The 17,924-nt window shown below is 34.7% G+C and overlaps 1 protein-coding gene across 5 annotated transcripts in view; it reads left to right on the top strand.

Moving 5' to 3' along the window:
* The window catches only part of DIAPH2 (diaphanous related formin 2), a 210,732-nt gene that overhangs the window by 90,066 nt on the left and 102,742 nt on the right, over positions 1–17,924 (top strand). For all 5 annotated transcript variants that reach the window (XM_065846125.2, XM_065846124.2, XM_065846123.2 and 2 more), the window contains 2 exons: positions 3,525–3,654; positions 17,126–17,251. In XM_065846125.2, the coding sequence (XP_065702197.1) occupies positions 3,525–3,654; positions 17,126–17,251 (256 nt within the window). The remainder of the gene's footprint in view (positions 1–3,524; positions 3,655–17,125; positions 17,252–17,924) is intronic.

Here is a 17,924-nt window from a genome sequence, read left to right as displayed (position 1 = left end):
AAAATCTGGAAGTAAATTTTGGTATGATTTGTATGTTTTAAATACTTTACCAATAGACTACATACATTGGAAGATTTTTGTTACATTGATGTTGTTTCTGAGCTGCAGACATCAACGTCATAATATCATACTCTGTATATTAGTTGATTTGAATGGGTGCGCTGTATTATGCTCTGTGTATATTAGTCTTTAATCCTTTCCCAAACAATGAATCTGATAGTATTGATCACTCAAGTTGGTACTTTAGCATTCAGCTGGAAGCTGCTTTCTGAAGCCTACACTGCTGTAGTGATTTTTTTTTTTTTTAACTACATGTTTTATTCCCAAATTCTGTCTCTCAGATAAAGGCAGAATCACAACCTGTAGCTGAAAATTCTAATACCATAGTATTAGTGTCTTTATAAATAAATAAATTTGATATACCTTAAGTCTACACCTTCTAGAGGTGTAACCCTTTGTACAGTCCACCTTTTCCTTTGCAAAGGGGATCTCTTTTGCATTGGCCTATGCCCATACATACCTACAGTCCTGAGACTGGAACTCTTTTTTTAAGACTGTGAAATCGGTGTAGTTTTTCCTTTTTGCTCCTATACAAACCCACAATGTCACTTGGAATTTAGAACCCATAGACTGTTGCATTGAAGTATGTGTTTCTCATTCAATTGCCTGTTAATATGTATTTAAGAGCCACCACATTAAAAAAATAGTTCTAATCACTATTTACTGTAGATCACAGCTACAATTATCATCAGTGAAAGTAATGAGTAAAAGTACATTGAAGGAAGAGAAGGGGGAAAATATATTGATTTCCCTTGTTTTGTTCTTCGTGTGCTAACAAATGTTGTAAGACATTTCTTTAGTTGAAAAGGCATTGACTAAATGTCAGGTGTCTGAGGTTTTTTTAGTCTTTTTATCAGAAACTAGATACTTAGTTTTGATTTTCTGTTTATTAACCTTTTAAAGTAACAGAAACCACAAGTGTACTTGGTTTGTAAGTCTAACATCTTAAACTTTCCCTTTTCCAGACCTCTGGCTTATAAAGGAACAATTTAGCTTAATGTTGAAGGGCAATAATAGCATTGTAATCTTGATTTTTGCCCTTAACACGGTGATGTTGTGATGTGCTGCATTCAAAGTTCTGCACTTGGGACAGGCTTAAACTGCTGCAAAGGAGTTGTCTTGAGCAGGAAGCAACTCTGCAGAAAACCTGGAATCTTAGTGGCAAAAAGGAGGCAGTGGTGTGTGCGCCCTGGCAGCATCCTGTGCTTTGGCCATGGGTGTATAGTCAGGACATCGCAGGTGGTGACTTGTTTTTGCCCTTAACTCAGAATTTTCTAGGTTGTGTATGGAGCACGGTGTTCAATATTCTCTAAAAAAAAAAAATCTTTTTTTGTTGATAAACTTGAGTGGAGATCCACCAAGCTGGTCAGGGGCTGACGCACAGAGGAAAGGCTCATGGAACTGGGCTTGTCCAGTCCGGAGAAATGAAGGTTTGGGGGGGAACCTGTAGTGACCTTTTGATACCAAACAGGTTACTGTAAAGGTGAGGCCAAGCTTTTCAGCAAAGTGTGCAGCAGTAGAGTGAGAGATAGGTATCATAAATTGGAAGTAGGGACACTTTAACTGGATATAAGAAAAACAAAATTCACTTTCTTAAGAGGTGACTTTTTAATTCATAGAGTTGTCTTTTCCATGAAGTAAAAAATGTTAAATTCTACGCAAGAATAAAAAGAAAGCAAAGACAAAAAAAATTAGTCTGCAAATATCCTCTGTGAATACAGAGACTGTAAAGACACAGCCATGCTGTTGTTAGCATTCCAGTTTCTATCTTTCATTTCTATTTTTATATTTAAATAATATCTACTAAACTATACTCAAGAAACACCTATCTTCCTTATGTTGCCTCTGTATTATTAGGCTTAGAACTTGATTTTTAAGATGCATATTTTGGTTATAAAGATCAAACAGAACTAAATGTTACTCGTGTCTCTTAGCTATTGAAAATATGGATGAGTGTAGCTGAGATTTTTCTGGATTGGGTCAAATAATTGAATTTGATGCAGTTGTTTGAGATCTGAATGTTTACTACTGGTTTTGAACAAATCAGCAGGTGCTAATAATAACTCTTGTTAATATGATGTTACTGTTGGTGATAAAACATGTTTCGGTTGTAATCTGAAGGCAAAATAATTTTGTCCATTTAGAAAAAAAATGCTTTATCCACTTGATGATGTCAGAGAGATCAAAGACTGAAAATCCCACAGTTCTTGTTCACAGACAAATTGAAATGCAATTTCTTTCTACCATGCAGATGTTTAGCCACTAAATCTACTTTTTTTTTTTTTTCAAGTTGGAAAAACTTCTATGTACGTAACAAATTAAAACCTTTTAACTGCATACCATTACCAAGCATTGTTTAGTCTTTAATCACCAAATCGGTATGAATTAAATTGCATTCTTAATTGCCTAAATACCTTATATTTTTAAAAGCCTGTTTTTCGACTACAGTCATTTATTCTTAACAGGGTAATCCTTAAAGCTGAAAGGCCTGTATTAAATTGAACATCGATGGCAAGCCTGTCATGAGGATTATAGAATTAGAACTTCTAGTGATTTAGAGAATGAGAAAACAAATAGGAGATTTTACACACACATTTATGTATTCTTCTTAAATAAATCCTTGATTTCATTTGTTGTGTACGTTGTAGCTTACTTCTGTACAAGAACTGTACTAGATGAGTTAGTAAAATGCAGTTAAAAAAATCTTTACAGATATACTTGTAATACTAATTCTCTATAAAAAGTGAAGTAGACTTGTCTCGAACTCTTGCACGCACCTACTCTCTCTGTTGTAAATAAGGGGTAATCTCTACTTCCACTAAATCCTCAATCAACTCATGCAGTCATTCTTTATATCTGCCTAAAAATGGAGAAACTAAATTTGGACTTAAATTCATTTTCTTATTCTCGTACATTCATGATGTTTCTTTTCATCTACGTGTGTAACCTGCCGTGGGATTTAGCCAGAAGTATCTTATGTTTACTTGGAAAAATGCCACTAGCCCTGTATTTTAACAATTATTTCAGAATTAATTTGTAATAAACTGCTGTAGCAGGTTAATGGAGAGGAGAAGGTCTCATCACCTTCAAGAAGCCTAGATTATTTCAGACCACTCAAAATTCCCTCTGCAGTTGAGAGAATAGTGAAAATAAGCAATTACGTATTTCTTCACACTGTGCACAATTTTCATGCAGCTTTTCGTAAATAAAAGTGGATATATTGAATTTCCTATACTGGCAATTAGGGTATGTTTGCTTTTCTATTGTCATTTTGTATTCTGGTTAGGTGTATTTATTTCATGTGTCTGTACAGAACTTGACTGAAAGTCTTTAGGATAAAGCAGCACAGCTCAGATTTTGCTTCAGCTACAAGTTGTGGAGCCTACAATATTCACTTTATTTAAGCATTAAAAAAAAATGGGTGTTTTAGTCTCTTTTTTTTTCCTCCTGTGTTCACCTTTTAGATTCGAGATACTAAATCATCAGACCAGAAAACAACCTTATTGCATTTTCTGGCGGAAATTTGTGAGGAGAATTACCGGGATATCTTAAAATTTCCAGATGAATTGCAGCATGTTGAGAGTGCAAGTAAAGGTAAGTAAATGATAAAACACCCAATGGAAATAGCTGTTTGCTTTGACATTAAGTACTTCCAACATTTCACTTTAGATTGTAGGATTATGTAACTTGTGAACATTGATAATCCACATGGTGGATTTTGCTTTTCTGGTATTTATTGACCTGAGAAAAAGTGAGGAGGGGGAAAAACAGTAATAAAGTAACTTCTTCTCAAGTAGTTTGTGGAAAAAATACAGCATATTTCAGTGAACTACTTGCAAAATCACATGTCAGAAGCTGTCTAACCAGTTTAATGATGATATTTCGTTTACCATTGAGCCTTTGAAGTCTTGTTGCTTGAGAATGAACACTTGTGTGTGCGGGTGTGTACAGACACAGTATGTTTCTCATTTTCACACTTGATTTAACACATGAATGCAAAATAACAAAAAGCTTCCTGAAGTTACTAGACTGTGTATGAAATACATAGTTACCCTGTACAGTCAACAGTTAATACTGCTTCTTATTCTTGGACAGTCACCAGTATAACCTGATGAATCTGATGGAAAACTTAATTTGTGCATTGTTACTTATCTTTTTCTGTGGAATACACTGTGGTGCTTGGCACCCTTGTTGCTCAGCTATGGAAAACGAAGGCTGTGTGATAGTGGTTGATGAAGACAATGTGAACAGTTTTATTTTGACTGGGTGTTACCGACTCATCAGAAGATAAATACTTAGGGAAGCACAAGAATATGAAGGGAAGGAGAGGGGTCAAGAAGTTGGATACATGTTTCCAATAGCTCTATCCAGGTTTTCTCTTGCAAATTTTTTTCTCCTTTTTTCTTTTTTCCAGTGTTATCAGTCAGTGTCTCTCTTCAGTGCAGTTGTTAGCTGTTAGTTACTTTTTTAATTAGGCCATCATTTGTTTTTGTTCTATCTTAAAGTTCAGTGTAGAGAGAGCAGAACTCTCGTTTCCCCAAGGACTTAGGGAGTAGTTCATCAATCAACCGAACTTGGCTGTTGTTTCCTCTCCAACTTATTCAGAGATTTGTGTGATTGTCTTTGTCATACGATTTTTTTGCTGTTTCTCAAACTTCAGAAGTACCTTTCCACGTTGGATTTTTTTTTCTGCATGTACACTAAGCTTTATTTGTATTGATGAAATGTCTCTGTGCTTCACTTTCCTCTTTGCTGATGAATACATCATTGACATGAATGTCTATTGACAAAATGAAACTGATCTATATAGGGTTGAGGATGGTGTTGTGTTTTAAGGCAGTATAGAGACTGAAGAGACTATATATGTATACATATATATATATACACACACACATATAAATATAAATATATATATAAAAAAAAGGTGCATGCTTAAAGAGTGTACAGCTGGCTACTTATGTGTGAATACTACTATGAATATCACACAGAGAATCTTTGCTTACTATTGCTTCTGTTTGCTGTCAATGTTGTTTGTTCCCAGCCTCTGATATGGAGTCACACGATTTTCTCAAACTCACCTCATAAGTGTCACTATGATAGAATAACATATTGATTAATTTTATTTATGCAAATAGCAATTTGTCATCTGATCAAATTCCAGAAATTTTTTTTACCACTCAATAGTTCTTTGCTGGAAGTGATAATTTTTTTTTTAAGTTTAATCTTTTTCATCCTGAATCTCTTGTTAAATTCTTTACAAAGCCTTTTGGTTTACCAGGCACATTTGATCAGCTTTTATTAATTGTCTCTTGTGGCTAACACTTAACCTTGCAGCTTTGAGATTTTTATAGTTTGATTCAAAGCCTCTGATGTTCTTTAAGTTGTCTTGAGGAATTAAACCAAAAGAGTTAGTTAAGTTTAGTTAAGCTACAGCATCCAAAAGAGAGAAAGCATATTAATGGGGAACAAAGTCACTAATAATCCTGATGCTTAGAGTATATAGGAAAAAAAGGTTTTATTGCAGTCAAACATGTTTCATTCTGTAAGATAAAAGCTCATTATGTTTCTTAGAAACAGTGCTGACTTCTTATCAGAAGCGTAAATTACTGTTCATTTTTAATGACCAAAACTTCCCATTCAGTCCTTCTTTGTCTGTAGCAAAGCAGATTTTTGGCAGAATTAATGTGATTTGTGCAACTTGCTTCAACTGTTCCCCATGGTACTTTTGGGGTTGTGTTTAATTTTAATGTTCATCTGCTCTGTCACATGTGGTTGTGATGTTCATCTGTTCTGTCCCATGTAGTCGTTGTTTCTGTGTAGGAAGTTAATGCACTTTGTGTGGAAGAGAAGATTTTCACTTCCTGTTTATTGTTGGGTGTTTCATAAACCAGTGGTTTGAGGGATGGATGGATGAGTTTATTTTTCCTGTAGGAGGCTTCTTTTGGAAAAAAACAGCTATAGATATGAGGATGTTGGCATCAGTTAGTTATACATAAAATAGAAGGAAATCTACCAGCAATTATCTCTGTATGAATTTTAAATAAGGAAATATGAGCTAAATTGGTGACAGTCTGATTATTTGAGGTGTATACTGCTTTCTTCTAAGGCATAAGGCAGCCTAGTAGCTTGAACTATAAGTTAAATTCAAAATACAAGACTTTTTTCCACTTCCTTTAGATTTTTTGTGCATTTTCTCAGTTCTATGTAAACAAAAAAAAAAGTCTTGCTTTGTTTTAATTTTTATATAAGAATAAAGAACCAGCTTCTGAACAATGTATGATTTTTTTTTTTAAACTAATAGCAGATAAAGCATTAAACTGGATTTTAATATGAAAAGGTCAATGGGATTAAATGAACTGCCCATACATGTACTAAAATCTTCAATAATCTGATATTAGATATAATAAAATATTTGATCTTTTTAAAGATGGAGGATCAACCTAGAGGTTTATGAAAAGTAAAAATGAATTAGGAAACAGTTTTATTCTGGAAAGTATAAGCGAAGGTCAAACTGATTAACTATTAAGAGATTATTGGGAAAAGCATTCATTCTTACTTGAAGCAGACTGAATGAAAGGAAAACCAATTAAATAAAAATATAAACCCACGAGATAGTGACAAACTGGATACATTGGGAGTGATATTCACTTACATTCCCCTAGTCTGCAGTGTTTTCCTCTTGTTCACCTACTGCTGAAAATTTGCAAAGCTTTTTTGAAATATTTCTACCTCATTTCCTTTGCTTATTATTCCAGTTGCTGCTTTTCATGGTATTTGCTCTTACGTCTTATAACCTGTGATTTTATTGAATACCTGGCAAATTCCCATACCTTTCTGTGGATGCATCCCAGAAATCCAACTGTATCCCGGGCTGCATCAAAAGCAGTGTGGGCAGCAGGTGGAGGGAGGTGATTCTGCCCCTCTGCTCTGGTGAGACCTCATCTGGAGTTCTGCCTCCAGCTCTGGAGCCTCAACATGAGAGGACAGGGACCTGTTGGAGAAGAGGCCAAAGGAGACTGTGAAGATGATCAGAGGGCTGGAACACCTCTGCTATGGAGACAGGCTGAGAGAGTGAGGCTCCGAGTGTCAAACCTCCCAGAAATTAAAAAAAGAGAAATATGTAACACACAGAATCAAGAAGAGGAACATTAGCTATATATTTTGTAACAACTTAGTTTCAGATTTTAAGAGAGCAACAGTTGGTGTTGAAACATTGTGCCTCTATTTAGAGTATGTCTGAGTTGGACACTGTGTCCAGTTCCTCCTAAGTTTAACAGTTCTTGATATACTTATGTTACCTTCTTGCTTTGTCTACCGAGAGTAGGAGTTACTAGAATGTGTAGAGTCATGTGAAGTTTTGTGAGCATGTGTTGTCCCACTGCTGTTTACTTCAGAAACAGTTGGGTATAGAATGCTCTTATCTGTAGTTGGCCATTGGCCATTATGTATGTTCTACTGAAATGCTGGACAAGTTGAAGTGGTACCTCGTATGTATAGATGGAGTATGGATTTTGGGGTTTGCTGAGCAGTTATGTAGGACTCCCAAGAACAGCTAAACTCCAAGCAAAGGGCTGAGCCTAACTGAACACCAGTATAGATAATAAAGTCTCTTTCAGAAGTAATGAGGGGGTTTTTTTCAGTGTTTAACATACAGAATTCTCTACCCAGTATAAAAGTAGACCACTTAATTATTGTTTTAAAGTATTGTTAAAAGAAACACAGGACATTCTGAGTAAAATAATGTGAAAGGTGCCTTGGGGTGGTGAATTATGTCTGCGTAGGAGACTAGAAAGTACCAGTAACAGGAGCACAGATTACTCACTCTTGTTGACACAGAAACATTATTTCTCTAATTTGCAAGCATGTGGTTCTGATGGTTGAGGCATCTCTTTGGAAAGGACATTAACAGTCAGAAGCATTGTGGAATGCAAATATGTATATACTTGCATATGTATGTATACTGTATATATGTATACACTGTGATTTAATGCCATAATTTAGAGTGGGGAAAATATTTTAAAACATTCTGTGCCATTGTTGCTTTAAAGCTTAGCAATTTAGAACATACTCATAAGTAGTAGTCATTTTTCTGTCAAAAAAAAAGAGTTTTATAGTTTGTTGCAGCAGAAGAAACGGTTTTTACAAAGAGATCGGCAGCATTTTCCACCTTGCAGAGTTTAAATTGTTGAAACAGATTTTGCCCAATCTGGCACATTAGTGAATATAAAATAGACAATGCCTTCTGGCGTGAGAAATTTAATGCCTGCATCTGTGACTTTTCTCTCCATAATAGAATCTGAAGTTGGCATTTTGCATCATAATCAAAAGTCAATCTTGCACTGTATAGTGACTTCTATCATTCCTTTCATTCACATAAACTGCAATATTGAAATGTCAGAAACTCAGTGTGTTTTTCTGAATGTAGTAAATACACAGTTAGGTACATCAAATACTGGAAAGCTTTTTTTTTTTTTTTTTTTCCCCTCTCTAGTAACATTCCTGTGTTTGCTTATAGCATTGCCATATTGATGGTAGCTTATGCATCATCTCATTAGGATTTTTTTGACAGACGTGTTCTCCTTCATTGGCAAGTGTCAGTTGGGAAGATGGGGAAGCAAAAACTTCACAGATCATTTTTGTGTTGTAGTTCTAATGGGCAATTTCTGCAAAAGGTCCTGTTGGACACTTGGTAGGATTCTGGATTGTCTTGCACTTTGCAAAATTGCCTATTAAATTTTCCCAGTCTGTGAAGATTTTAAGGATTTATTTAGTTGCTGTCTTAATGTATAATAAACAATGTGCAAAGTTGTAGTAGTTCTGAATTCTGAAGCTGTATTTTGAAGATACGATTTGGATTGTGCATTAGAGTTATTTTGTATAGCATGCATTTTAAGGATCCACTCAGCTCCCCAAAGTGTAAATATCAAGGGCAAAATTAAAGAAAAGTTAAAATGACTTTCATGGGCTGTTGCTCATTAAGGAAATTAAAGCATTTAATAATTTCTGACTGTAGTTAAACTAATCCAGATTTGAAGACTGCTTTAAATGGCTTCTCAAATTACATAATCTACTTGGAATTCCTTAATACCAGCCGCAAGAGAGAGGTGAAGGCTACAAAACAGCTCCTACATCTTTTTTTCCTCCTTCTCTGTTATTGAATTTGCACTTTCATTGGTGTAAGACACGTTTTGCACGTATGCACCATGGGCTATAGTGTGCCAAAGCTGCTTCACATTGAACTACATTGTGTGCATATCAGTTCGATATACAAACCAAGCAAAATTAGACTATGGAGAAATAGTGACGGTGGAAATTATGGACTTTTGGACAAAACACAGCAGAATTGAGCATGTTTCAGTTCACACATCCAAATCTGGATGCAGTGAATAGAATATGAAAGTCCAGTCACTTCTTTCCTTTGCCTCACTTGCAATTTGACTTTATACCTTGTCCAGGAAGTTTTGCTGCAGTGTGCTTATTCAACAGATACTGGTTTTGTAATTATAAGTTCTGTTTTCAGAATTAACGTTGAAGTAAGGTGAGTTTCTGGAGTACTCTGGAGGAGCTATCCATATTGCACTGGACACGATGCTGTTCTCACCAATCACCTCTAATACCTCTGGTTGTGTTTCTGAAATTAGGATTTCTGTTTTCTAAAGTATTTTTATCTGTCAGTTCACATTCAACTAACAAGCTTATATTTTATGATGTATTATCATTTTACCTGAACAGTGAGGTGGAAAGGCTGGTACTGACAACAGAGTTCAGAGTGAGTAGGAGGTTGGTACGCACAGAACTTAGACAGGTAACAAAAACAAGCATAACGTTTATCAGGATTTAAACAACAGGAATCTTATGGGCCTAAGAGCTTTTTCTTTTTCAGAAATCTGGTCTTTTGCTGGCAATTAATTTGACTGTAAGAAGTAAACAATTTTGAGCCAGTTATGAGTTAGATAATATGAGCTTCACAAAGCAAGGAAGAGATTGTATGTTCTGATATGGCATGGAGGAGATCAATGACTTTGTACTGTGCTTTGCAAAGGAGTTTTAACAACTGACTCATGTCACTAGTGATAGTGCTAATGCAGTTTGGGCTCCTAAAGCACTGTTTGTCGTTTATAATTGATTCTTAATGTCTCAATAACTTGAGTTATGTGTATTGGAATTAATCTTAAAACGTATGCAGGCACATAATTGCTGAAACTGAGACAGATTCATTCCCTAAACCTAAATACAACTCTGTACATGTATTGATATTAAATATAAACTCCCCACAGAAATTTCTCTTCTTGTTCTGTGGATATATTGAGTGTTTCTGCACTATGAATGCTGTTTGTAATTTCCTCAGCTCCAGAGGAGCGAAGGAAGATGTGCTGCTCATGATGTTTCTGATTTTAGGCCTAACAGGCAATGTTGTGTGTTTGTTTTTTTTTTTTTTCCCACTATCTCACTTGTCAAGGCAGATTTGTTAATGGCATTTGCACTTCGGTGTGTGTAATATTTAAATTAAATTTCCTCACTTTAGACAGCTGTTATTGTTATTCTGAGAAGCTGCAAGTCTGTTCATAGTTTGTACCCAAAATTTGGTTTTTATAACTGTTTAGCTTGTGTGGTATGTTTTTTTTCTGAATGTGTGTTTAAATTCTGTCATCCTTTTCTTAAATTGTATGAGTTATATCTGTTTTCTTGCTCTGATAAGACATATGAAGATGTCATATAAGTTTTTCAACATTTGTACTGTGATAATTTCAGGTCTTGATCTTAGTGGTGATTGTGACCCATTTTGGTCTGGTAGAGTGGTGGTGGTTGGTTTTTCCTCCCATAAGGACTGATAAGTCTCCTTCCTTTCTTGCTGTAGATAGAGAACAATATTGCAATCTAGAGCTTATCCACATGCATACCTCATTAAACATCATCTCAGATTGGAAGATAATTAGTGTCTTAGGCTGAATCTCTCATTAAACTCTAAAGCTAAGAGCTACTTGGGCTAGACTTGTTGCAAGATGCTCTTACAATTGTGGTTCACCTCTGCTTGCAAATGGGCAGGACAAGAGAATCAATGCACAATTGCTTTATCTTTGGTTAACTAAGATGAGGATTTTACTGTAGAAGTCTGAAGTGATAAAGCACAGCTGTGTCATTGCTTTCACCATTCTGTGTCAATCTTGCGATAGCGCAACTAAAATGCAGAGACCCTGCTGGTGAATGAAATCTTAACATGCAAATTAGAAGTAGAAATGCACATCTATGTGTGAAATGTATCTGCTAAAAATTCTATTTTAAAGCTTTTTCAAATTACATGTTTTCATTTACAGTATGTTGTCACAATATATAAACAAAACATTACCATTTGGGCAGAGTTGGTGGTTTTTTCCTAAACTTTAAAACATTCAGTGGAAGATTTACAGGGAAAAAAAGTGTGTTGTGTTTGATATATTGACTGTTAAGCATAAGTACTCAGTGTCAGAAGGCTTTCCCTTTCTTGGAAGAAGAGGTGGATACTCTCTAGATTTTTTCCGTTCATCCCACAAGATGTTTAAACCACTGCTCTTAAGCATTTCTAACATTTCTTTTGAGCCTATGAATTTAATTTCTTTTGCAATATTTGGGGTTCTGCTTTGAAATCTTGACACTGTTGGCCTTATAATGTACTTTTCAATACTACTTTACTTCTGAGTTCTGTGAAAGACACATGATGTTTATTGGGTAAGAAATGTGTTTGCTGGTTCTTGTTAGTTGGCTTGATTGGATGTGGTCGTAAGAGCTTGCCTGATCCCACCTGTATTGACTGTTTATCTGGTTTCTTCTTCAGAAATTCTAAGGATTAAGTTCAGTGTACTTCCTGGGAAAATATTCCAATATAGAGTTACTTTTACTGTTGAAGTTCTAATGCTCGATTTACCTTTTTAAAACAATGGTTTCTCCGTATGTCAAAGTGTGACAACATGACGGATTGTAGTTTGTGTCCTGTGGACAGTATAGTTGTTAAGAAAGATTTTTAGTATGAACAGTGACATGTTAATTCCTTGAGAAATAACGTGTTAAGGGAGCTGTACTACTCGCAGGTTTGGAAGCTGTTCAGTCATGAAGTTTTGCGTATAGGTGATTTCGTGTGATACAGACATACTGTGGTACACATTGCAGATAGAGGTATATGTATGTGTGTCTGTATACGCACATATATAAATGTGTGTATACATACATATTTGCCTGTGAGATAAACACATCATGGTACACCTGTATCACACAAATATGTATAAATGTATGAAGATGTTTACCCGTGAGAGATATTTATCACAGTATATGTACATATATACACACACTTATAATGTAGAGGCATATACTGGGATACACACACACACTGTGGAATTCAGAATCCTCAAGGAGGCTAGAGCACATCACAGAATCACCTAACTCCAACAGAACTTTTATTCTTTTAATAAATATAAACTTATTAGTGGTATGAATTTGAGTAATCAGTTATTGTAATTCCTGCAGATTAAGTACTTGCTTGCCCATCTCTCCTCAAACTGGTTTGTTTTTTTTTTTCCTAGACTTTTGACAAAGACTACTTCTATCTGCCCTCAGGCAATAAGAAATAAATAATCATAAGTACTCTTAGAATGTAGTTATGGCACAAATACTGTCTAGACTTACAAATCCAACAGTTCGCTTGCTTCATATAGATTTGCCTTTGGGTACTGAAGTCATTTATATCATTGACTCTCACTTCAGAGCTTTTACTAAACATGCACGTGGCCATCCCTGTTTCGCATCATGATCAGAGACACTTTGAATTTATTATGCAAGAAACACTGCACCTAATCAAAATGTATCATTTCATCCCTTGTTGCAGGGAAGGACTCTTAGTCTGACACAATCTTATTTTGGAAAGGATTAGTCTGTCCTCTGGTACTATTACTATATTACTGTAAATATAAAATGCTTAGCTTGGCTGTGGAGACTAGCTAGCTTTTTACATTAACATGAGATTAACTGCTTTCAGCATTTTTCTAGGACTAAAGTGGTCCACCAGACATGCACTAAGCTTTCCCTAGCGTGCAGTCCATGCTGCTGCTTTCTCCAAATCAGGTGGATGCAATTTTATTTTTTTACACAGAGGAGGAATTAATATAATGAAAATAGTAAAGTGAATATATATATATTTCACCTTCCATGTCAAAATGACATTGTGACTTCAATCACTGTGGATTTCTATTATTAATAAATAATAATATACAAAATAATCTTTTAATCAGTTGCAGATTTAATGATGCACGATTAACTGAGTTTCATTCCGTATTTGTGCAGAGAGAATATTGATGAATCTAGGTGCTTATATTAGTCTTCCACTGACATGAAAAATAATCTGACAATACATTAAAGGTTGGATCAGATGATCCTTGTGGTCCCTTCCAACCTGGAACTCTATGATTAATATGCATAATTTCATGTTCACCTTGTTTATATTAGCCCTATATGTTAATAGTAATTCTGTGTGATAATATTTCAGATAATTGAAGCACAGAAGTTGCATTTCTGGTGTTGGATTTTTATATCTGTCTCATAAATCCTTTAATTATCAGAATTTAAGGTGCACGTGTTAAAGATGATGTATTTTTTTCTATCTTAGAGTTGCAGCAGCTCTTTGCAAGCCACCCTTTTGCCATTACTAAAAAATGGGCCAGTTTGGTACAGGTTAAGAAATCTTGCTGCTGTTTTTCTTCTGTTTGACCTTGAAGATGGTTCTGTATATAGGTTTTGGGTTTTTTTCTGTTGTGGTTTTTTGTTTGTTTGTTTGTTTTGGTTTGGTGTTTTTGATTTAAGGCATAATGATGTATCAAGGGCCTGGTGCTCTGCCTGGTGCTGGCAGCCAGGTGTGCTGATTTGGGGAGAACATTGCAGTTCCCCAGATGTGTTTCCCCAACAGCTGCACATGTTCTCAGAGACATATTAAGTGTTACATCCCTATATGTTCCTTTTGATATCTGTATATTTGTCTTGTGGATTTAGCTGGTGGTTCTCTCCTGCTGTGACATTAAAGAGAACAGTATTGCAATTACTACTACAGAGTACACTGCTTGTGTGCCACTGAAGACTAAATGTCACCTTTCATGTAGATTTTTAGACTAGTTCTACTAGGATGCCTAATTTTCAGGTGGAATGATGGGCAAATGGAAGGTGAACAAGCCTTTGTCTTGCAATCACCAGCTTTGACAAGTGTAGTGATAGAGACAGTCTGTTTAGTACCTGCATTTATGGAATGGTTTCAAAGAAATGGCATTTTGCTGCAAGCAGAGTTTATGCTTTCATAAATTAAAACCTTGTCAGAGTTTTAAGAAGTTCACATTATTTTCTCTGAAAGAGTAGAAGGGATTCATGTTGCCTCCTCTTCATGTTACTGAAGCAGTATATCTCTAATAAAACAGTTTTATGGGAGAAAATGCAGATATTTTATTATAGTCTATATATATATGTTTCCTGTTACATGATCTTTTTAAGCTTGTCTTGCAGAATAACAGTTCCATAAATTGTTTGAACAGGAACTTGTACATTTACCTGGGCTAAGCAAAAAAAAAAAAAAAAAAGTGAATGAAAATGAATATTCTGCAGTAGTTTCTGATTCAGTGTGAATATAGAAGTTAGCTGGGGGACATACAGCTGCCTTGCTTGGGTAGAGTTCTTTCTTACTTTCAAAGTCAGTGTGCATCTAATCTAAACTGTTTTCTGAACGTTTTCTTCCATTTTAATCACAGAGGCTAAGATTTCTTGTCATTGTTTGCTGAATTTCTTTGCACTTTTAAATTTCAGACAAATATAAACTACTACTCTTCCTAAGCAGTCATGCATATAAATATTTTCAAATTGCTGAAAACAGTTAAACTTTATCTGTTATATTGCCTGTTTACTTACCAGCTGCTATTCTTTTTACCCACAAAATTGCCATTTGCATCCTGCTAATTTATTTTTCAGTTCTAGCATTTTACTTTAGTGCTGTTTTTCTCCATATCCCACTACATAAAAGCCAACAAAAATAATATAGTGATTAAAGTTCTTCAGTTCAAGCAAAAATGTGTGCTCCTTCTCTGATAATAATGTCAAACAATAAAACTAATGCAGCCATAACCTAAAAACTCTGATAATTTTTCTTATTCAGACTACTGTAGTGCTTGATTTCAAGGTTATGTCTGGAAAGTTAATAGCTACAAGGATGCTGTGGTCAGTATAGATTTATTTGGTTCCCTCCCCTGTTCAGTTACACTTAAAAATGGTTTCACTATAATTTTAAGGTTACATGATTAGTAGTTCCTTTGGTACTCAGTATAAAATGGATAAAATTGCAAATAAAATAAAGATTATGTCTGTGATAAATACAGCTATATTGGTGCCTTATGTATTTGAACGTGCTTGTGAAAAGTTAATTCAGTGGTGTTAGGGCTGATATGAATCATTACTTACAATCAATATAGTATTAATTATGTTTTGAGAACAGCTTCCTTCTTTACAGAACTTTTATTTCCTACATTCTGTTTTTCAAGCCATCCTGAATCAAACTCCTGATGCTGTTTAATGTCATGTAGTCACAGCACAGGTTTTTTAAATAGGAAAATAAACCAATCTTTTGAAAAAAAAAATCTATACTACTTTTGGACAAATGACTTACTTTCAAAAAAAAAAAAAAAAGAGAAACCCCTTTAATAATAATGTCATGTACATATCTTGAGTACACAAATAATCCTCAGGTTCTCTGCAGTGTCAGCTTTGAGGAGCAGCTGCCTGCAGTCACACAAGAGTGTGGACTTGGCCACTTACTGAAGAGTCAATAACGTGCGGGATGTTCTCACCTCTGATTCCACAGAGCAAAAGTTGTTGGTGGCACTGTCTTTATTTAAAGATTGTATGCACTGTCACTAAAGATGAAGTATTTTGTAGAATCTAAACAGCCTCTGAATCACAGTATACTTAAAATATCCTGTACTCAGTTCAGAGGAAGGATGTGAATCGGTGCAAACATTACGATGTTTTTTGGGGAAAGGTGGTGTTGAGTTTGTCTTCGTGTTCTTGAAAACTCCTATTTGTAAACTATGCAACAGGAGACAAAGCACCAAAAATAGAATTTTGTTCTAAAGTAAGTCTTTCAGTTGAGAGGCAGTGCTTATCAAACTGCTGTTTGTGATTAAATTGTGAATGGTAAGTGGACTTCATTGATTATATCATAAACCTCAATATTATGGGTTCAGTTTGTTTTAATATTACAGTTTGACCAGGGGCTTTTCACTTTTCCTCTCGTTCTGGAATTCGTTTGTGGTATGGTATTGCTTCACCTTCAAAATCCTGATGTCAAGATTTCCAATGGAGATTTCTCTCATGGTGTATAAATTAGTGGTTGTTTAATACAAATTACAGAAATAGTGGTTTATATTAGAATAGAATATGGCAGAGTAAGCAATGTTCATTATGTTCATTTAGAGTAGCCTCTTTTTTGATGCTATACTGTGAGTCCTTTTTTAATTATCCATAGTTTTTATTATTCAAATCTACCTTTGATATTAACAGCGGGTTCCCCAGATGTTGGTTTTTAGAAATCAGTTTAATGTCAGTAAAAGAAAAAATATTTGATCTTTTATCTATGTATATTCTTTAAATAATTTCTGTAACTGAGTGTGTGCGTTAATAAGATCACTCATTTAACCAAGTGCATCCATTAATAAGATACAATCTCTTTGAACCTTAGTTACTTTTTAATATTTGAATTAGACTTAAAAGAATGAAATATTAGAATTTTTACCAATAAATTTAAATAGAAATTGAATGATATGAACTAATGGTAGAATTAAGTGGTGACATTTCAACATTAAATATGATGATTTGGTATATTACATTAGATATTTTTCACTTAATTTTTATGAAGATTAGAACTTTTATGAGCAGTAATTCAGAAAAATATGAGTCTGCTTAATGGATTCGTTCTCCTTAGGACCATTTATGCTGACATTGTTTTCTCCCCTTCTGATACCCTTTCTGGAATTTGGAAGCTTTTTACTCATTGTCATTTTTTTCTTAGTTTCAGCCCAGACCCTGAAGAGCAACCTCGATTCAATGAACCAGCAAATCCAGCGCCTAGAAAATGACATCAAGAATTTCCCGAAAACACAAGATGAACATGATAAGTTTGTAGAAAAGATGAGCATATCCTTTTTGCATGTTTTCATTGGTGATCTGAACATTCCGATTGTCTGGTTAAGTATTTACAACACTGGATAAGAAGTTTTAACTCTGCAATTCCATGCTTTTATTCTAGCACAAAGAAAAGCGCAACAGTACACAATGAATAGAAGAAAACACAGAACTGAAGATAACTTAAAAGTGCTTATAATCAGACTTCCCAGGAGGAAACCAGATAGCTCTCTTAGAGGAAGTAGTCACAAATATAGTAGTTTTTTTTTTTTTTTTTTCTTAAAGAATGGTATTTAATGATTGTTGAATCATTTAAATCTAAAAAACTATCAGAACTAGAGGTGAGAGCATTAATTATTTTAGCCTCAGATGTATTGTTCTGGAAGGGGGGGAATATAAATGTCGTTAACATGGGTTTGTGCTTTCTTTTTTTCCTTTTTTGTTGTTTTTTTGTTGGTTTTTTTTTTAACATTGTTTTAGAGAAAATGTTGTGGGGTGTGTTTTTGTTTTTGGCTTTTTTTAATTTTTTTTTTTAATTGTTTTTGATTTGTTTTGTTTTCTTTTTCCCAAGAGTGATTTCTACTTTCATGTCATAGGGAATAGAGACCATAGGTTCTTTGAGTGTTAGTGAGTAAAATTTGTGGGAGAATACCAAATCACAGAATCCTAGAATGTCAGGAATTGGA

This window comes from Patagioenas fasciata, chromosome 11 (genome assembly GCF_037038585.1).
Source record: "Patagioenas fasciata isolate bPatFas1 chromosome 11, bPatFas1.hap1, whole genome shotgun sequence".
Taxonomy (NCBI): Eukaryota; Metazoa; Chordata; class Aves; order Columbiformes; family Columbidae; genus Patagioenas; species Patagioenas fasciata.
The sequence above is the reverse complement of the archived record's forward strand: the minus strand, read 5'-3'. Positions and strand labels throughout refer to the sequence as shown.